The sequence below is a fragment of the Mauremys mutica genome, chromosome 2, assembly GCF_020497125.1.
Source record: "Mauremys mutica isolate MM-2020 ecotype Southern chromosome 2, ASM2049712v1, whole genome shotgun sequence".
Classification (NCBI taxonomy): domain Eukaryota; kingdom Metazoa; phylum Chordata; order Testudines; family Geoemydidae; genus Mauremys; species Mauremys mutica.
The window spans coordinates 12,831,434-12,853,811 of NC_059073.1; the positions used below are offsets into that span (position 1 = coordinate 12,831,434).

Below are 22,378 nucleotides of genomic sequence, written 5' to 3' on the forward strand. Positions count from 1 at the left end.
AAGGCTAACAGCATTTTGGGCTGTATAAGTAGGAGCATTGCCAGCAGATCAAGGCATGTGATCATTCCCCTCTATTCGGCATTGGTGAGGCCTCATCTGGAGTACTGTGTCCAGTTTTGGGCCCCACACTACAAGAAGGATGTGGAAAAATTGGAAAGAGTCCAGCAGAGAGCAACAAAAATGATTTATGAGGAGAGGCTGAGGGAACTGGGATTATTTAGTCTGGAGAAGAGATGAATGAGGGGGGATTTGATAGCTGCTTTCAACTACCTGAAACAGGGTTCCAAAGAGGATGGATCTAGACTGTTCTCAGTGATACCAGATGACAGAACAAGGAGTAATAATCTCAAGTTGCAGTGGGAGAGGTTTAGGTTGGATATTAGGAAAAACTTTTTCACTAGGATGGTGAAGCACTGTAATGGGTTACCTAGGGAGGTGGTGGAATCTCCTTCCTTAGAAATTTTTAAGGTCAGGCTTGACAAAGCCTTGGCTGGGATGATTTAGTTGGGGGTTAGTCCTGCTTTGAGCAGGGGGTTGGACTGGATGACCTTCTGAGGTCCCTTCCAACCCTGATATTCTATGATTCTATGATTTCAAGTCCCGCTCCTGGGATGAATGACTCTGGAATAGCATTTGTCCTGGATTTCCTGCGGCACTGCTCTGCACCTGCTCTGCGCCTCCCCCTCTTCCTGAAATATATATTTTAAAAACCTAGGGCAGGGGCGGGCAAATTCTTTTCAGGAAGTACATTTTCTTTTAGGAGAGGTTGGGAGGAGAGTTTGAAAATTGGACTTAGGTTATCATTATAACTTAACTTTAGCTATTGAGCAGGTGCTGTCACTTTATTGTACAGTCCAAATAATAAATCATATTACAAAATGCTATATTAGCTAGTATAATGCTTCATACAATCTCTCATGTACTGATTAGGATGGTTCAGATTAGTTTTGAATAGCTTCTTCATCTATACTAGTGTATTAGGTGTATCTAATAAAATGCTCATTAATAGAGGAAGGAATTACAGTACTGTCATTTTCTGCAATTATTTGGCTGAGTTAAATTCTGTTCTCAATAATGAAAAAAACAGCTAAAGTTCTGAGGAAAAACTGTAAACGATATGGATGAGATTCAACCAGAAGTTCTGTATAGCCTGTTAACAAGATGATAATATTGTGTGATATGCTGTTGTAAAAAGAATATAGAATGATCTTTCGATTCAGTAGGTCGTTTCCCTGAGAGACTATTATGATGAGACAGGATTTTATGCGTATAAATATTGTACAGAGAATTTCATCAATAATATGTAAATAAAATATTAACCTTGTTTTTTTCTCTTTATGCAGAAGGTGAAAGAGCTTTACCATCAATACCAAAGTAAGTTTTGCCTGTAATTTGTCATTAAGAAACATCAGTTTTGAGTTCTAAAATGTTTTGATGAGATTCTTGTAAATGACCCACTAGGTCAGAGATGGGCAAACTACGGCCCGCGGGCCCTTCCTGCGCGGCCCCTGAGCTCCTGACCCCTCCCCTACTGTTCCTCCTCCCCCGCAGCCTCAACCCTCTGGGTGGCGGGGTTGTGAGCTCCTGGGGCAGCGCAGCTGTAGAGCCTGGCCTGGCCCGCTGCTCTGTGCTGCACGGTGGCGACGGCATGGCTGGCTCCCGCCGGGCAGCTCGGCTGTAGCGCCACCAGTGCTCCAGGCAGCGCGGTAAGGGGGCAGGGAGCGGGGGGGTTGGATAGAGGGCAAGGGAGTTTGGGGGTTGGGCGGGGGTGTGGATAGGGGTCAGGGCAGTCAGAGGGCGGGGAACGGGGTTGAATGGGGACAGAGGTCCGAGGGGGGGAGCAGTTAGGAATAAGATGGGGGGTTGGATGGGGTGGCGGGGGGCAGTCAGGGGAAGGGGTTCCTGGGGCAGTCAGGGGACAGAGAGAAGGGGTGGTTGGATGGGGCAGGGGTCCCGGGGGTGGGGGCATCAGGAATGAGAAGAGGGGTTGGATGGGGCAGTGGGGGGCAGTCAGGGGACAGGGAGCGGGGTGTGTGTGAATGGGGCGGGGTCCCGGGGGGGGCGGGGCGTGGATAGAGGGGGAGGATCGGGCCATGACCCCCTCCCCTAAACGGCCCTCCATACAATTTCCAAAACCCGATGCGGCCCTCAGGCCAAAAAGTTTGCCCGCCCCTGCCCTAGGTTTTTTAAATATATATTTCATTTTTATTGTTGCTTTGGGCAAATACAAGAATAATGTGTAGTCATATGAGACCATGTAATTTAAATAAGTGACAGGTGATGTAAAGCATACAAATGGTATTCAATATAAGATCTAAGGAAAAAGTGTTAACCACCATGGATAAGACTTGATTAAGAGGAAGGGCAATCTTTTGTTTAAAGCACTGGAATGGGATTCAGGAAATCAGGTATTCTAAACATGTGCATAAATTTAAGCACGTGAGTAGTTAAGTGTTTGAGTACCTTGCTGAATTGGGGGCTTAATCTCTCTCTGTCTCAATGCTGGATCTGTGAAATAGAAGTAATGTTTCCATTCTCCAACCATTGGTCATCCTATCTATTGAGATTGTAAGCTCTTTGGGACTGGAACTGTCTCTTCCTATGTGTACAGTACCGATCACAATGGGGCTTAGTCTCAGCTGGGTCCTTGAGGCACTATTGTAAGACAAATAATAAATAATATCAGTAATATAAAAATGCACCTTAATTTTGTAGCCTGTTAAAATACCAAAAAATAAATAAATGCCAAGGTGGGTAGCTAAATACTGTTCCAGCCATGACTGTGGAGCTGTAGAGAATGCCAATCTGTGTCAGACAAATAGATGCTAATATCTCTGACCAGTGCTAGGCAGCCATCCTGTGTCCAAGACAGGGTGGGACTTTCTGCCACCAGAACCTAGAAATTCTAAATGAAGTGGTATTGAGACTCACTTTCCTTCCACTTCCACCCAGTGCCAGACAAGTGTTTAACATCTCCTAGGTATGCTTGTTTTGTCCTTGGGGCTGCATTTCATAACACACCAATTGTTGTATGGGGGAAACTCTGCTGTAGCAACTTCAAGACCCACTTGACCTGTACTGACAAACCCACTCCATTCACTAGATCATTCTCTCCCAGGTGAGCAACCAGGATCAGAGGTATTTTTAGCCACTTGCTCATCAGGCAAGGCTGACAATAGGTTAAACCACTAATTATGTGCCAAAATGAGAGGGGAAGGTCCACCCCAAAGCCTATCTGCAGTCTCATCCTGAAGTTGGTTGCCCGTCTTTGCATGTGAGGATGCTTTTTGGAAACTACAATTTACACAAGTCAAGGAAAAACATTAAGAAAAACAAGTGAGCAAAGCCCCATTACTGCCTGTCAACCTTCTGCTTGTTGACCCTTATCCTTAATCCATTCTAACATATGAATTGTTTTGGTCACCTGTCTGCCTGTCTTAAGCATGAAAAGCTTATGCACCAAAACCCACTTTTAGGAGAGCTCAAGTTTAGAATGAATTGAGTTATGTACAACTACAGAGTCACTTTTTTTCAGCATTAAACTGAAACATGAAGGAACTATCCATCATCATGCATCCTGCCCCAGACACAGTTAGATAAGATTTTAGGCGCTGATCCAAAGCCCTTTGAACTCAGTGGAAAAACTCATAGGCTTTGTACCAAGCCCTAATGTCTTCACTGGGAAACCTTCCACAACCCCCATGTTGTGATCTTGGACATCATGCTGGGCTGCTCATTCTGGAAAAATCCAGTTGTCAGCATCCCACTCCAATCAACCTATTGCGAGATGTCTCAGGCCAAGGCACAGCACAGACCATTGCAGGCAGAACCAGGTACCAGCTCTTGAATCTGAAAATTTACAAAAAAAGGATACCTGAAAATGCTGTTTTTAGCAAACTATAACTGTTTGCCTAGGGAGCCTGTTAGAATAAAAATAACTGTTTGTCCTTGCCTGTGTTCTAACACTACCTTTGATAATTAAAAATCCTGTCAAGATTTCACTCATCTTGGAGAATGAAATTACTCTAAGGGTATGTCTTCACTACCCGCCGGATCGGCGGGCGGCGATCAATCCAGCGGGGATCGATTTATCGCGTCTATTCTAGACCCAATAAATCGACCTTCAAGCGCTCTCCCATCGACTCCTGTATTCCACCGCCGCAAGAGGCGCAGGCAGAGTAAGCAGGGGAGCAGCAGCAGTCTACTCACCACGGTGAAGACACCACAGTAAGTCGATCTAAGTACGTCGACATAACGTAGCTGAAGTTGCGTAACTTAGATCGATTTGCCCCCCTCCCTCCCACCGTGTAGACCAGGGCTAATGCTACATCTGTACTACACATCTCTAATGGTAGCATGTAGGGTGTGTGTAGCTACATGGCGCAGTAAAAAGCAAGTTGTGCCCACGCTGTGGTGTGTAGCTACGTGTATAAATGAAAGGCTCTGGCAGGAGGAGGCAAAGGGGAAAGGCTCTGGCAGCTTCCTGCTGCCGGAGCCTTTCACTGTGGTGAGTAAAGGCTCTGACGTGGGGAGGCAGTGGGGAAAGGTTCTGGCAGCTCCCTGAGATGGGGAAAGCCTCCATCAGCAGGGAACCAGCTTCAGGATACTACACTGCTAAAAATAGTAGTGCAAACGGAAGATGCGCAGCTTGGGCGAGCAGAGAGCCATGTAGGGTACATACCCACAGGGTTCAGGCATGTCTTTACTCTGCTTGTGTAAGCAGTGCCTCACCATCTACACTGCTATTTATATCTGTGCTAGGTGGTATGTAGTACCCGTACACTACCCGCTGCTGAAAGGAGTGTACAGTGTAGACATACCTAAGTCAGTTTCTGATTCTCCGATATAAACACAGTGTTGCAGGATATGGGTTACAAACATCACAAGCAAATACTTAAATCCCAACAAAAAATTATTTTCATAGGGATTCTGTTTTAAATCATGAAAACATTTCTATTCTTACCGGATTCAATAAAACATTTTTTCTTTAACAATACTTAAAATCACAACCTAAATTACATGTCAGTTCCCACAGATGTATAAAGTGTATGGTTGCATATCTGATCCCTGGCACTTGGAGAAAATCAGTGATTCTCCAAAAGCAAGCCTGACGTTTTAAAGCAGACTGTAGGTAAAAATACTATTATTTACCATTTTTTTTATTGGACTGATTTCTGTTGGTGAGAGAGACAAGCTTTAGAGTCTCTCTCACCAACCAAAGTTGGTCCAATGAAAGATATTACCTCACCCACTTTGTCTCACTAATATCCTGGGACCAGCATAACTATGACAATGCTGCAGTGCTTAATTTGTGCCTGGGCTGCCAAATCTAAACCCCGGCACCTCTTGGCGTGGCAATTCTGAGCCCTGGCACCTCTGGGCTTGCCACGTCAGTTATGAAAGTAAAAAAATTGCTTGAGCCCTGCCGCCTCTTTCATTACAAATTAAGAACTGCAATGCTGCATACGTTATTTACAGTTTAAGGCACCAGTTTACAAAAGCATCCCCATTAATAAGCACATGCTTCAGTATTTTCCTGAACTAGTGTATCTATGAAGTAAGAACTTCAGAAAAAATTGCTCATCTGTACATTTCAGTTGTAATTTATTAAGCTGAACATATGGGTAAACCAAAGTGATCTCTTTCCTACAAGAGAAGAAGGTGTGTCTCTGCATGAAAATGAAGCACAGCAGTTAATCGTTATGATCATCTATTCATGGTAAAGACCCATTGGTTTTACTGGATTTCCACATGAGAGTAGGGGGGCCACCTCTGAGGGTATGTCTACACTACTAGATTAGTTCGATTTAACATAATTCGAATTTGTGGAATCAACCTTACAAAGTCGAATTTGTGTGTCCACACTAAGGACACTAATTCGACTTTGTGAGTCCACAATAACGGGGCAAGCGTCGACATTGGAAGTGGTGCACTGTGGGAAGCTATCCCACAGTTCCCGCAGTCCCCGCTGCCCATTTGAATTCTGGGATTTCCCCACAATACATGCTGGGGGGGAAAATGTGTCGAGGGTGGTCTTGGGTAACTGTCATCATTCAACGTGCTTTCGGACATCTCAAGGGGAGATGGAGGAGCTTACTGACTCACTCGGATCTCAGCGAAAACAATATCCCCATTGCTATTGCAGCTTGCTGTGTGCTCCACAATCTCTGTGAGAGCAAGGGGGAGACCTTTATGGCGGGATGGGAGGTTGAGGCAAATCGCCTGGCTGCTGATTACGCTCAGCCAGACAGCCGTGCAATTAGAAGAGCCCAGCGGGAAGCGCTGTGCATCCGGGAGGCTTTGAAAGCTAGGTTCCTCAGAGAGCAGGGTAACCTGTGACTGTTCAGTTTCTTTACAGAGAAGCTGAACCTGCCCCTGCTTCAGTTACTGTTGACTTTCTTCTGCGGTTACATACCCTGTTCACCACGTTTCCCCCCTTCCAACACACGTTTAAAAATAAAGTCAATGGAACATTGTTAATTAACAATGTTTTCTTTATTAATGAATTCGCGTTAAAGGGTTGAAACAGGGACGCAGACTGTGGGGGTAGGGTGTGCAGTGATGTTAACACCGCTTCTACACTCGAGGAATGATAGGCTCCTGCTCCTAGAGCGGTCTGCAGTGCCGGACTGGTTGTTTCAACGGAGCCTGCCATCCCTCCTTTTCGGGACTCTGTGTGCGGGGGCTACGTGACCTTGTGGCGGGGGAGGACGGTTACAGATTCCCCTGCTGCGTGGCTCTGTGGTCTGGGACAAGGACCGCTGCATAAGTTCTGTAACCGTCCTCCCATGCCACAAAGTCACGTACCCCCCATCCACACAGAACATGGAAAACACCTCCCAGACTGACCAGGGTGCCTACTGACTGCACTGTGTGTGTGACCTGCTGTTGATCCTGCCCCTGTGTCTGTACCCTGGTAAAGGTGACTGTCCTATGCAATTAACAACCCCCTTCCCCCCCCCCTTCACAGACAGTCTTCTGTAGAAAAACTTGACGGAAATAGTAATGAACAGCAAACTACTTTTAATAATCAACTACACAGTTAGGGGATGAAACTGGGATTGGGGCTTCGGTGAGCCAGGAAGGGAAGGACTTCTCAACATTTAGGGAATGAGAGCCTTCTTGTATTTGTGCACTCTGCAGGGGTGCAGTGACAGTTTTCACGGCCCCTGTCGCCCCGCCTTCTTGTTACTTTGGGTGAGGGGGGTTTGGGACTTTGTGCCGGGGGAGGGCGGTTGCAGATACAGTGCAGGGGGGCTCTGTCCTCCTGCCTGCGGTCCTGCAGAACATCCACAAGGCGCCGGAGCGTGTCAAATTTTCCCTGGGCATTTCCTGTGTGGCTGGTCAGAACATCCAAGCTCGGACTGCTGTCCAGAGCGTCAACAGAGTAGTGCACTGTGGGATAGCTTCCGGAGCTACTAAGGTCGATTTCCGTCCACACATAGCCTAATTCGACATAGCCATGTCGAATTTAGCGCTACTCCCCTCGTCGGGGAGGAGTACAGAATTCGAACTAAAGAGCCCTCTAAGTTGAACTAATTAGCTTCCTGGTGTGGACGGGTGCACGGTTAAGTCGAATTAACGCTGCTAAATTCGACATAAACTCCTAGTGTAGACCAGGCCTGAGAAGCAGCTTGCCTAATATTAGTCATGCTGCAGCAAAGGGGGCAACAAGATTGGAGGAAAGGAAGGATAAGGGTAAAATCAATCAGACTGTGTGGTTATTCAGAGGGGTAATGCATGAGATGATAAAATAAAAATATTTTTACATAAAATGGATACAGAGGATAAGTAGGAAAATAAGTAGGAAATAATGAATTTTTAAATGCATTCGTTTTTTATTGAAAGTTTTTCAGCTGCTACGCCTTCTGTGATGAAATAACAGTTTTCCAGAAGAGCTTCTATTGGTAACAGAGAGTTAAAATGTAATTTTGCACATTCCATGCTGTTGTATTACAGGTACTATATATGCTCTTAGTATGTCTGTTGCAGACAGTTCTTGGGTCAAATATTCATAAGTTTTAGGCAACACATCTTGCATCTGGAAAGGCTTTCCTTTGGCAGATCAGATTTCTGTTTCATAAATGAAGAGTGCATGATTCTTTTATTCTTCCGTTGTAAAAAGAAAATATAATAATTTACTGAAACAGCTAACTTGAGTGTTTCTTTTACTGTTGATGTTTAGTAGACTGATAAATGCAATTTTAATTAGTCACAGTTATTTACCTGACATAGAAAATCATTGAAAACTGTTTATTCAGTTGTACATAAATAAATCACATTTTAGACAAAAAGCCAATTATTTCTGCCAAAAGGATACACAACAAATTGCAGAATAAACCAAGGTAATCCATCACTCTGCTTTAAATTATATTTTGGCTTACAGTAGTTACCTAGTCTTTCTGACCCAAAGTATGTTGCAGAGAGGATATTTAAGGGACAAGTTATCAAATAAGTCAACTTGACTAAGTTTAAAATACTGTTTTCATTTTAAGTTTCCAATATGTAATTAAATAAGTGGACATACTATGGAATTGGGTAAACAAACGGATCCTGGTTTATGTTTATGGACATGTATTATTAAAATTTGTTTGGTCAAACTTGTTAAAAACAAGCTTTTCTTGAACTATGCTTATGTCATAATGAATTTCTGTGCTTTTTTTAAATGGGCTTCTTAAAGCATTCCCCCGGGTAAACTTAAAATGGTACATTCCTCTTTTAATTTTCTCCCCCCTCAAAATTTGTCGCTATGGCAATGGATTGGCTCTACTAATTACAGTAGGTGCCCTGTTAGAATGAATTCACAGTCTATTCAACCGTGAAGAATGTACAGCATTCACCGATTTAAACCTTTATTTTACAGGCTGGCCAACAATGAGAAGCAAGGAGTAAGGTCACATACAGTCTCTGTATCAGGTAAGGACCATTAAGATTATAAATTTGTTTATAAAGCTAGCAAATATTTGGATGGTTTTTTACACTTGTGTAAATATAGCTCACTTCTTATTGCATTGCTACTAATTTTCTTAAGACCTTAGCTTTGCTTCTTTCCTTGTGGAGTTTCTAAAGAAAAACTACTTTTTGTAGCTTTCCTACATACTGTTGTTTATAAGACCTACCAGTTGTAACTATATCCTTATTTTAAAGTATACAGTATAAAGTCAGAAAACTTCAAAGCAAAGCTAATTTTAAGTACTAAAGTTTGCAGTGGCTTAGAAATATGCTAGATTGTAATGGCTTTTAATTAACTGTGTTTATTTACAAATTACTACTCATAATTGAAATTTGTAATGAAATGAAATGAAAGGGAAAATAGGCAATATAAAAACTCCACAGTTGTCATTTTGTTTTCTGAGAGAAGTGGAGATCATTATTAGCTTGCTTGTTGTTGCTGCTGTTTTGCACAAACCACTATTTATATTTTAGATATTGAAAAGTCACTGAAGTTAGTCTGAGCTTTGGGGGATGTGAGGAAAAACATAAATACATATTCATTATTTGATAGTAGTATGGAAATAATAGATTCCTAATTCCTTCAGCATGTTTGGATAGAGCGGCTGTATTTATCTAAAGCTTTTAACGTTCACATAGGCTCTCTTTCAAGGGGTGGACATTTCCTCAGAGGAAAATATAAAAGTAGTTGAGAGTCCCTCTGCAGGATACACCATCTTCTTGATGCACAGGGATTAAGATGTGTATTTCCTAGTAATGGTTATATACCCGTGTATAGAGAAGCCTTACAACACAAGAGAATATGATTATTATGACACATTACTGAAGACTTATATTGGTTGGCCACAGGCCATAGGTACCAATTTTGGGACCAAATGGGGTTTACAATGGACATTGAGCTGCAGTCTTAAGTATAGAGGGGCTACAACCTTACCATAATATTTTTCAACTTGTCACAAATTGGTGGCATGCACAGAAGAAGCTATGGAGTTCGTAGCTCTAGTTGATGCTCCATCATACTATGTGGAAAGGGGGAGAAAGGGCACAATGGCATTTGGTTAGTGTGTCTCTGATTAAAGCTTTTTCGAGACTTTAGCCTTTTTAAAGAACATTATATTAACTCTGCTTCTGCCTGATATTACTCCTCCTAGGTGAAATACACCCCCTCTGCATAAAACCCAATTAGACAGACTTTTGTGCAAGGAAATAAGCATGGAAAAGGAGATGGAATTCATACACATACCAAAATGCTGGGCTGCCACACAGCATCACCAGAGTTACTGTTCGAGCCCATTGACTTGAATAACAGCATCTGTGCCTTCAGTACCGACTAAGCAGGGTTTGGTGGCACTAGATCCATATAAGCCTGGATTCTGCAGCCCCCTCCCTGACCAACTAAACAACCCCCTAAAGTGAGACACCCCACATGACTCCTCCACCTAACCTCCCTCAACACAGCCCCATTGCAAGTAAAAGTGTGGTAGGTCCTTGGCATCTCTGAGTATTTCACCCTCAGTTCTTAATATATATTTATAAAAACATGAAAAACCCAATATACACCTCTACCTCGATATAACGCTGTCCTCGGGAGCCAAAAAATCTTACCGCGTTATAGATGAAACCGCGTTATATCTAACTTGCTTTGATCCACTGGAGTGTGCAGCCCTGCCTCCCGGGAGCACTGCTTTACCGCGTTATATCCGAATTCATGTTATATTGGGTCGCGTTATATTGAGGTAGAGGTGTATGTATCATATATATAAAAATTAAATTAACAATAAGTGCACATATCTCATGATTAAGGCTTCGAGTCTGTCATGGAGTTCACAGAAATAACAGATTTCCGTGATCTCTCTGACTTCTGCAGTGGTTGGTGCTGGCTCAGGGGCTGCCTGAGCCGGACAGCCCCTGGGCCAGCAACAGAATTTGAGTGTGTGGGAGGGGGCCCAGAGCTAGGGGCATGGGAGTGTGTGTGTGGGGGTGCTTACCTTGGGCGGGGAGGGTCCCCCGACTCCCAGTGGCATGGGCCCTGCAGCTCCTAGGTGGAGGAGGGACCAGGGGGCCCCATGCGCTGCCTGCGCCCACAGGCCCCGACCTCGCAGCTCCCATTGGCTGCAGTTCCCGGCCAATGGGAGCTGTGCAGCCGCCGCTTGTGGCAGAACTGGGAGCAGTGCACAGAGCCCCCTGACTCCTCTGCTGCCTAAGAGCTTCAGGGACGGGTAGGTAGCCCCTGCCAGCCCCACCAAACCCCACCCTCCAGCACCAGCAGAGGCCCTGGGCCACGCGCTGCTGCCTATCCCCCAGCCCCTCCCTCCAGCAGCAGCATGGTCCCAGACCACCTTCCCCACCACCTGCAGTGCCCCCGGACCATCCTCCCCAGAGCACCCAAAGCCCCCCGTCCAAGTTTTAGTTAGGTGTATATAGTAAAAGTCATGGACAAGTCACTGGACGTGAATTTTTGTTTACTACCCATGACCTGTCCATGACTTTTACTTAAAAATACCCGTGACTAAAATGTAGCCTTATTCATGATCTGTGTGACAGGGTGGCTTCAGGGTCCTACCATACCCTGTCCCAGAGAGGAGCAGAAGAGAAGTTCTCCAAGTGGCCTAGATTGGCTGCAGGGAAAGCCAATCAAAGGAGCTGCAGGAGCAGCCAGTCAGGGCCAGGAGGGCCATATAATAAGTAGCAGCAGAGACAAGAGTCAATCAGTTGCTGCCTGGAGGTGGAAGAGCAAGAACTGTGTTCCTGGCTGGCTGGAAGAGCAGCAGGGCCACGGACAGCTCAATGTGGGCAGGGACCAGGAGAGCTATGAATGATCTCCTGCCCCTGGCTGCAGGGACTGAGCAAGGACTGAACCCAGAGAGGGCTCCAGGAAGACAGTGTCTCCAGGGAGGAAGTCTTGGGGGTGAAGGGTGTCGGAGCCTTCCCAGAAGTGGTGGGAGCTGTGGGGAGCCCAGGGCAGATGGAGGGACCCAGGCTCCCCACAGCTGCCCACGCAGCTCTCCCTGACCTGGCTCTGGCCAGGGGGGGGGCTTTGAAGCTGCAGGCCAGCCATGATAAGAGCTGCACAGGCCGCTGTGGGAAGCCGCAGCAGATCCTCTACCTGCTTGCGGTGCAGAGGGCCTGCAGAGAGGTGTCCACGGGCCCCTCGCCCAGGGCAGATGGAGGGTCCACGGCGCCCTACAGCTGTGTGCCTGGCTCTTATCATGGCCAGGCTGTGGCTCTGAGGATCCTCACCCCCTTCCCGGACAGAGCTGGATCAGGGAGAGCCATGTGGGCAGCTGTGGTGAGCTGGTGCAGAGTTGCAGATCCTCCACCTGCCCTGGGCCAGGCAGGACTCTGGTTGGAGGCTGCTCTCAGCCTCCCCGCACCATGGGCAGGGGGAGGGTCCGCCTGGCTCCCACAACAGACCATGTTCCCCAGCCAGGCTCCATGCTGGCTTGGATGGGGGTTGGGGCCTCAGGGGGGAAGAGGAGAGAGGAAGAAGGCAGCCCCTCTGGCCTCCCCCAGTTCTGGCGCTACTGCTGGGGGTATGGCCCCATTCAAGGGCCGGGAGAGGATAAAGACTGTATACCCCAGAAGGGGGTTATTCTGTTCCACCTACAGTGACTCGGGTAGAGGGCTGAATCACTGAAGCCCCACCAAAGAAGCCATCGACCAAGGGAGGGCGCTCACAAGAGGTGGGTGGCACTCTGATACAGCACCACAAACTGAGACTGCAGGCACTCAACCAGGGGGGAGCTTGCGAGACACAGCTGCCGGCCCATTTACAATCTGCTATTGTAACCCTTGTACTCACATGCCTCTCCATCCCCAGTTACATTATATCTGAATTACTGTGAATGTCTCTGGGCAGAAACTTAACTTTGATTTGTTCTTTAAAGCACCCTGCACACTTATGGCACTGTATAAATAGGTTGTTGTAGTAATGTGATCAAATGTTTTGGTATGATGATGTTATGGTCTTCTAACCCCATAAGTCTGGTGTTTAGGGTCAAATGTAGATATGAACGGGAGACAGACAAGCAGTGCTCTGAGAGCATTGGGCATGTGTGCACACACAAACAGAAGTGGTGTGTGGATCAGTTGTTGGGAATCACTTCTCTAAGTGATTGGCCTGTAAATAATACAAAACAAAACAATTTAAACCAGGAAATCTCTTCCCCCCCCCTTTCCCCCCGGCTAAGAAAGCCAAACTAATTTTGTATTTTTATACTATTTTGTTTTTATTTTATAGTGTTTCAGGTCCTCACATACTAAAACATTGTGCCTGTGTGTTTCACATTGAGTTATAAACCACTGGAAAACTGACATCACACTGAGATGATTCATGCAATCCTGCTTATTACTCATTTGGAGGTTGGGGGGGAGGTACTCTTTCCTATAAGGTGACGTGAAAGACTTTCTGACCTTTGTTTACCCCAAGTAAAGTCATGTTATGTGTCCTCTGTCAAGCTTGGCACAGATGATATTACACTGAATTTATACCATAGACACAGATTGTTAGCATGTAAGTTTGTGGTACTTGGGACATATTTTTCCTCTGGAGATGTTCTCTTTGAGAGCCTCCTGTGCTCCCTGAATGTATCAATTTGTTTCCGATGAAGTAATGTTTCATGTTGACACATACAAGTGGCACTCTTGTTGAAATCTGTATCTGATATATGGTACTGAACAATGAAAGCAACAGATGTGCATAATGCTCAGTTAACACCAGAGTTGCAGATCAGCAGGGGCTGACAGCTGACAGCATCCAGTGCAAAACCATCTGTGGATGATGCCATAGTGAGTTGCAGAATAAGATCTTTTCTCTGATGACATTTTAATGTTTACATCCAGAGGTTTCAAATAAGACAGGCCTTTATAGCTATCTGGCAGCTGTACCCTCCTTCATGCACTTAATAGCTTGGAAGCATAAATTCAGAACTCTGCTGCTTGTTTTCATTGACATTGCTATTCTTTGTTTAGTATTTCCCCAATATTAGAACCTCAGTAGCAAAATTTGAACTGCAGATGCAACAAAAAATAGTTACATAAAAGTTTGCCAACTAGCCATATTTGTAGTTTTAACTCTCTTCGCTGAGAAGGACAGTTTCAAAAATGATTTCTCTACCAAGCTAATGAGGTACTGATTATAGCTAAAGACCAGACACTGCCATGATTTGGTTTGGGGATGCACCACAAGTTCAAATGTATATGTTAAGCCATTGGCTATACAAGGTTAAACTGTTTCTGCAAGATTTCTAGCCTTTCCCATGAAATATCTGACACTCCCTAAAGTGTTTTTTGTCCCAGTGAAAGCAAGAACCACCTTTTCCATGGTATTTTGGCATTTCAAGATGTTCAGAGGCATAGAGTGCATGAAAATGAAAAACAGCAAGCTGGAAAGTTACCTGACGTTTTTCTAGCCTTAAGCAACAAGGTTCCTTTTCATACTAAAGTGAATGAGCAGGTTGGTTCCAGAAACCTCTCACCCATAGTTGGTAGCAGCATGGTCTGGTAGATGGCAGGACTGGGAGTCAAAAAATGTGTGACCTTGGGTACATCACTTCACATTTTTGTGCTTCCATTTCCCCTCTGTCTTGCCTGTTTAGATCAAATGCTCTTTGCAGCAGGCACTGTCTCTCACTGTGTTTGAATAGCACCTAGCACAATTGGGCCCAGTCTCAGTTGGGGCCTCTAGACATTACTATAATACAAATAATGAATACTAAATCTTTTTCAGTCACAACTCACTAAATTTATCTATACATAGGCATATTTTACTTAATGTACTTTCTTCAATTGGATTACAGATTAGTTGTGACCATGTTGTTGTTTTGGTTTTAGTTATTATGGGGCCACAGAAGTGACTCTGCATCATAATCCCAATTTTCATCCCCCTTCTCCTAAATTTATGTAAAAATAAAAAATGTCCTTTCCACAGGATATTACATCTGTCTACAAGCCTTCAGGAGAGGAACTATTTTCATGTTGTGCTGCTGGCAAACTGATACTGTATATATCTAATTTAAAAGAAGTAACACATGAGTTCACTAAAATCTTGTTGACTGTACTGCAGGCTGGTCTGCTTCTTAGCAAATGGTCTAGTCTAGTCTACAGGAATTTGTCTTGGCCAGCAATTTGTTTCTGAACAGCAAATATTAGCTTTAGAAAAGACATACGCTACTTCCAAAAATAATAATGTATTCGCTCAATTATATATATTATATAAACCCCTTCACAGAAATTAAATTAATGCATCTTCAGTTTGCTTATGCCCGTTTTAAATGTATTTCTTCTAAATCTATAAAAGTAGCAAAGAGTCCTGTGGCACCTTATAGACTAACAGACGTTTTGGAGCATGAGCTTTCGTGGGTGAATACCCACTTCGTCGGATTCTTCTAAATCTATGTATTTTATTCACCCTTTATATGAGTATGACTAGGAGTATTAATTACCATGCTTTTATCTCCTTGTGACCAACCTCTGGCCATTTTTTGTGCCTTGTTAATGCTAGGAAATCCATAGGCAGGAAATCTCTAGTCCTAGCTGTCCAAATCTCTCATAGGGACTATTCCACAGGCACTATGTAAGTGGAGCTAGAGATTGTGGCATCCCAGGATTGGTGCTTTGGGCCCATTGAGCATGGTCCATGCTTTTTAGTGTGGGAACATCTTGATCAAGAATGGCCGTTCATATCCACATCCCCCACACTATTCCTGGGTATAAAAATATGTGTGCAAGGAGGGAATGTTGCATGGAACTGTTACTGGCTGAAAGATGGACATGTAAGAGGAAATTCACCCTTTGCAGAGTGTAAGCAAAAGATCATTAAAGATCTCATTTAAACCCTCAAAATAGGACTCTGTGGTAAAATTTAAGTGGTTGAGCAGCTGGCCATATGCTGTAGTGGTGAACTTCTTCCATAATGAAATACAGCTTTTTCAGTGTTCATTGATTCACAGATTCCAAAGCCAGAAGGAATCATTGTGATCATCTAGTCTGACCTCCTGTAGAACACGGGCCATAGAACTTCCCCAAAATAATTCCTAGAGTCTAACTTTTAGTATTAATATGTGCCTATTTAGAGGGGGAAATTGATGTGTGACCGAATGCATGATTCTATGTTTTAGTCTAGAATGAAGTACAAAACGCAAGCAGATTAGAGTACTGGTATCAAGTAGTTTAATTTCTAAAATCATTGGGCATTTCCCTTTAATGGTGAGATGAGTGGCTTTCTTTGAGAAATACACTGTGATCTGTGGAAATTGAAGGTGCTCAGCACCTGGCTATATTAACCCCCAAGATAATTTACTAGTTTTTGCTGTAAAGTCAGTTAGATTTATAGTAGGATAATTTTAGTCCCTTAAAGTACATATTGTGACTGAACTCTCAGTAATTCAGTATATACTCTTTCACTGCAATTCTGTCCTAGTGTGCTAATTAAGGGGTGGAGCCTCAGCTGGTGTAAATTGTCATAGTGCCACTGAAGTCCATGGAGCTATGATAGTTCACACCAGCTGAGGATCAGCCCCTAAAACTTCAGCAATGTTATTCAAAACTTTGAATTTCTTTTCTACATCTTAATGAAAGAAGGGCTATAGAAAGAAAATTCACTCTTATGTGAGGGGGTTGAATCATTTTAGTTCAGCAGATTTTAGCATGTGTTAAAAGAAATACGATTTAATTTGTATAAAAGAAACAAACTATGGATATTTTCAGTTGCTTACTGTAGGTCAAAATGAAGCCAATCAAATGTTGATATTTTGATACACAGTGTAGGAAAAGATGTCACAAGCTAAGTTAATTTCATTATTACAGCACCTAAAATAAAAAACTGCTTTTAATAATGAGGCTAATTACAAGCAATGTTAAGAGCTCAGGATGAAGGACAAACAAGATTTTATTTAGATTTAACAATTCCTGGCAAAGCACAGTGCATTCTCTGTCTTGTGACCCCTGTGCCCAAAATGAAAGTCTGTCTTCTGCTCAAGTCTGAAAGAGTTTCTTGTGTAAAACTTACATTCCCACAGAATTATTAAACTGTAATTGGGGGAAAAGGTGGTTTTTGCCCACAGCTTAAAAAGCTTGACTTTCTGACATATGCATTTTATCAGGTTACTTCAAAATGAATGTGCTGTTTGGTAACAGAATTATTTCAGTGGAAAATTTGGAAGCCTTAAGTGTTTCTTCTGTGCACTTGTAGCTAGGTTTGGTAAAACAATTCATTTTAGTTCTTTTAGTTTCAGAATTACCTGAAAATACCATACTTAATAACCTAATGAAACATTCCTGTGATTAAAAAAAAAGAGCCTAATCCTTGTTCTGATGCTGGCTCCCTAAGTGGCCTTCAACAAGTCACTAGTCTCTGTGCTTGCAGTTGATATTTCTTGAGAAATGTGAGATGAATTAAAGATAGGCATCAACTATGAAAAGCAAACTTCCTTGGCTTTGTTGGTTTGTGTCATAACCTTAATATTATATTTTAAAACTAGGGCCTGATTTACCACTGTGTTATTCCACTGAAGTTACACTAGCATAAAACTGGAGCCATGTGGTGACGAATCATGCTGTTTTCTTTCAGTTGGCCAAATTCTTCTCATAAGTACATGGACATAATTTCCTTTGACTTGACCAGGGTGTACTTGTGTATATGAGACTGATTGTTAGGTTGTGTTGGGGGTGGGGGTTCCTGTCTTGCCTGTCATTTTATTTTCCTGCTTTAGGATATTTTTTTCTACCAAATACCTGTCCAACTTGTGTGTACACATGTGTACATGTCATGTGTATGGGTGTATTTACATACACACACTGAGGAGTTACTATTGATTTACAAATATGGCATTCATTCAGTACAAATATATAAATATTTATAGGCACCTTGAAATTCAGTATATTGCCCCAATAGATTGCAGTTTTCACATTGGAAAAAATAACCCCAACTATACATACGATATCATGGGAGCTAATTTAGCTACAGCTAATCAGGAAAGAGATCTTGGAGTCATTGTGGATAGTTCTCTGAAAACGTCCACGCGGTGTGCAGCGGCAGTCAAAAAAGCAAACAGGATGTTAGGAATCATTAAAAAAGGGATAGAGAATAAGATGGAGACTATCTTATTGCCATTATATAAATCCATGGTACGCCCTCATCTTGAATACTGCGTACAGATGTGGTCTCTTCATCTCAAAAAAGATACACTGGTGTTAGAAAAGGTTCAGAGAAGGGCAACTAAAATGATTAGGGGTTTGGAATGGGTCCCATCTGAGGAGAGATTAAAGAGGCTAGGACTTTTCAGCTTGGAAAAGAGGAGACTAAGGGGGGATATGAAAGAGGTATATAAAATCATGAGTGGTATGGAGAAAGTGAATAAGGAAAAGCTATTTACTTGTTCCTATAATATAGGAACTAGGGGCCACCAAATGAAATTAATGGGCAGCAGGTTTAAAACAAACCCAAAGTATTTTTTCACGCAACGCACTGTCAACCTCTGGAACTCCTTGCCAGAGGGTGTTGTGAAGGCCAATACTATAACGGGGTTCAAAAGGGAGCTAGATAGATTCATGGAAGATAGGTCCATCAATGGCTATTAGCCAGGATGGGCAGGAATGGTGTCCCTAGCCAGAAGCTGGGATTGGGTGACAGGGCATGGATCACTTGATGATAACCTGTCTGTTCATACCGTTTGGGGCACCTGCCATTGGCCACTGTCAGAGAACAGGATACTGGGTTTGATGGACCTTTGGTCTGACCCAGTATGTGTTATGTTCTTATGTTCTTAACTAGCACTCGGCTGAACCCTCAAGGGTTAACACGTTGTTAATGTAGCCTCATACTCTACAAGGCAGCACAAATGGAGGGAAGGGAGACAGCATGGCAGACAGATTCACACCCTGTGTAAGAGAGAGCCCCTTTAAGTACGCAGACCACACTCTAAGTACGTTGGCTTTTTAAGATCAGCAAGTTGAGACAGCCGCTGCTGCCAGAAAGCTCCCTCCCATGTCCCCCCCTACTCTATGGAGATGGGGTAAGCGGGAGGCAGGAGCAGGGGATAAGAGGACACCCTGACATTAGCACACACTCCCCCTTGCACAGCAAGCAGGAAGCTCCCGGGAGCAGTTCCAAGGCAGAGGACAGGAGCAGCAGATGGCAGTGAGGGGAGAGACAGCTGAACTGCCGGCAATTGATATCCTGCTGGGTGGCTGCCGCACAGGGAACTTAGGGGAGCGGGGAGCTGATGAGGGGCTGCCGGTCCACCCTGGTTCCAAGCCCCCACCAGCTAGCTCCAAAGGGCTGCTCTTTCTGCAAGCAGTGGACGAAGCAGGTGGCTGCCAAACGTTATAAGGGAGCATTGCCCAACTTTAAACAAGCATGTTCTCTAATTGATCAGCAGCATAACAACAAAACAACGTTAACTGGGATGACTTCAAGTGAGGAGTTACTGTAGTGGTATTGGTGGATTGCTAGATGGAAATGGTAGAATTATCAATAATAATGCAGAAAAGTCAAAGTGTCCAATAAATATGTCTGTTCTGTATTTGGGGGGGAAACCTATGATGTAGTCATATCGATGATGATAACATTCTTTCTGTTCCACTAGTATCTGAGTAGAATGTTAAACAGCAGCTACTAAATGTTAGACAACAGGTCCATATAACTTGCATCCAAGAGTTTTAAAAGGGCTGTCTGGAGAGCTTGCAGGATTGTTAAGATTAATTTTTCAATAAATCTTGGGACACTGGGTAAGTTTCAGAAGACTGGAAGAAAGCTAATGTTGTGCCAGTATTTTAAAAAGATAAACAGAATGATGTGGGTCATTATAGGCCTATCAGTCTGACTTTGATCCCAGGCAAGATAACTGTGTGTCTGGTGTGGCATTCAGTTAATAAAGAATTAAAGGAGGGTAATAATGCATATCAACATGGGTTTATAATAGATCTTGTCAAACTAAATTGATATCTTTTTTTGATGAGATTGCAAGTTTGGTTGATGAAGATAATAGTGTTGATGTAATAGACTTCTGTAAGGCTGTGGTACCACACAACATTTTAATTAAACTATAACAATATAAAATGAACATGGCACACATTAAATGGATTAAAAGCTGGGTAACTGATAGTTCTCAAAATGTAATTGTTTTCCAAAACATTTTATTAAGGCAAAGGTACAATAAAAAGTCAACACACTACACGTATTTTACTTATTCAGAATCAGGCTAATATTCAGAGAACCTAGCTAAAGATTCTGGTGTGCTGGCTAGGGAACCCTCCTCCTCTGAGTACACAAGAAGGGTGACCAACGTTCTAAATACCTATCCTTTTTGGCAGTTCTCTTGTGCACATACTGAATGCGAAAGCGCTTTTGTTACACGAACAGTCTATATTTTACTATGCCACAATTGCATAAGAGGAAAAGTCAGATTTTTCTAATATTGTGAAATACGAAGTTTTGCTGCTAACAATAAAAAAAATTGTCATTCTGTTTAAAATATAGATCCTATACTGGCACATTACGTAAGCGGGTCAAGGGATCACTTAGAAGTTGACATAAAATGAATCAGTAATTTATTTAAAAAAATTCTTTATTGGTTATATGCAAATTGAACATATATATTCCCTTTCCCATATAGAGATCCACTCATTCAGATCAATTTCTTTGTCCAAATCCCTCTCCCACCTTTTCATCTGGGTTGTTTTCTTATAATCATCTTTTTCAGTCAAAATTATATGTATCTTAAAAATTAAACCTTTTGTTCCAACTTGCTCCTGGATCAGCTCGTCAAATGTGGTTAATGTCTAAATAGACATCCTTGTATCAATTTCACATTAAAACATTTGACTTATGCATGTTTAAAATATGGGATGTTTATATTATTTATATGATTACATAACCCTTGGTATTACTTCAAATCAGGACCCAAGAACATCTGTCCAACCAAATTGAGTAATGTCAGCTCTTACCCACAATGAATAGTCACTTTTGTATTTGCTAGAGATAAATTGCTGATTATTAATTAAAGTAACTAACAGAGAGGGCCTTGGTGACAGGAATTTTCAAAGCTGCTTGGTGATCTGGATGAATGGTTATTTTTTATTTTTGGTGCCATACCTTTATTTTTAACCCAACAATCATGATGAATAGCCATATTTTGGCTCCATTCTTGTTCACGTTTTACTCAGTGTTTGGGTGGTCTAATCTGAACCTAGTTGATCACATCTTTTAACTGTGATGGAAAGCTAGTCCACTCCATTCTGTAAGTTTACACAGAACATTAGAATTCACCCTTTGTCTTTTATGTTTCCAAATGAATTTTAATAGCACATCCTGCCATGTTTTTAATGTCATATGAGGGATACCAATAGGGAAACACTGAAACAAAAGTAACTTTGGTCAGAAATTCATCTTTATGAAGGCTGTACGACTTAGCCAAGAAATTTAATATTTGTTCCGTTCCTCAAAGTCTTTTATTATTTTATTCCACTGTGGAGGGTAATTTTCCTTAAAAAGTGTTTTATTTTTCTCCACAATATTTATTCCTAAATATTTTAAAGATTCCTTTACCCATTTAAATGTATGTAGCTGACAACTGTTTTGATCCTTTCAGGAATATTAATTCTTAAAATTTCAGGTTTATCATAATTTATTTTGAATCCTGATACCTCTCCAGATTCCAAAGTCAATTGTAATTTTTAATGAGGCTCTGGGTCCTGCAAATATAACATGATGTTGTCAACATACAAATGTATTTTGTGTTCTAATCCAGAAAACATTTTGATGCCCATAACCAAGGGGCTGTTTCTCACGCTTATTGCAAATGGCACCATTGCCAAAGCAAACCCTGACTCATACCCCTAGAAAAATTAAAAGAAGGAGATTGATGACCATTAACTAAAGCAGATCTCAGAGATGATTGTATAGAGCCAATATGCCCATAGAAAACTAATTTCCAAAACCAAATCTTACCCAAATTTGTCTGAGGTACTCCCAACTTCAGCCTGTTAAAGGCTTTCTCAGCATCCAAAGAAAGCAGCGCACGGGAAGAATTACTAGAATTAATATTATAGAGCAAATGCACACTTCTTCTGATATTTATCAGTTAGATGCCTGCCAGCAACAAACCCATATTGATCAGGGCAAATATATTTTGGCAAGATGAGACTTGATCTGTTTGTTAGGACCTTGGCATAAATTTTAGTATTCACATTAATTAAAGAAATAGGTTTGTACAAGTGGTAAGATCTTTTCCTTCTTTAGGAAAGAACGTTTGCATCTTTACATGAATCCAGAGTCTCGTTTCCCTGCTTTATGCCATTAAACAAGTCAGTTAAAGTAGGGACCAACTCCTGCTTTAGAGCTCTATAATACTTCCCAGAAAACCCATTGGGACCAGGAGCCTGATTAGATTTTAAATTCTTAATTATAACTTTAACTTCCTCTACA

General features: G+C 42.6%; 1 protein-coding gene across 8 annotated transcripts in view; it reads left to right on the forward strand.

Annotated features, from left to right (window-relative positions):
- PTK2 (protein tyrosine kinase 2) overlaps positions 1-22,378 on the forward strand; it is a 377,826-nt gene that overhangs the window by 239,883 nt on the left and 115,565 nt on the right. For all 8 annotated transcript variants that reach the window (XM_045007657.1, XM_045007659.1, XM_045007653.1 and 5 more), the window contains 2 exons: positions 1,344-1,374; positions 8,864-8,916. In XM_045007657.1, the coding sequence (XP_044863592.1) occupies positions 1,344-1,374; positions 8,864-8,916 (84 nt within the window). The remainder of the gene's footprint in view (positions 1-1,343; positions 1,375-8,863; positions 8,917-22,378) is intronic.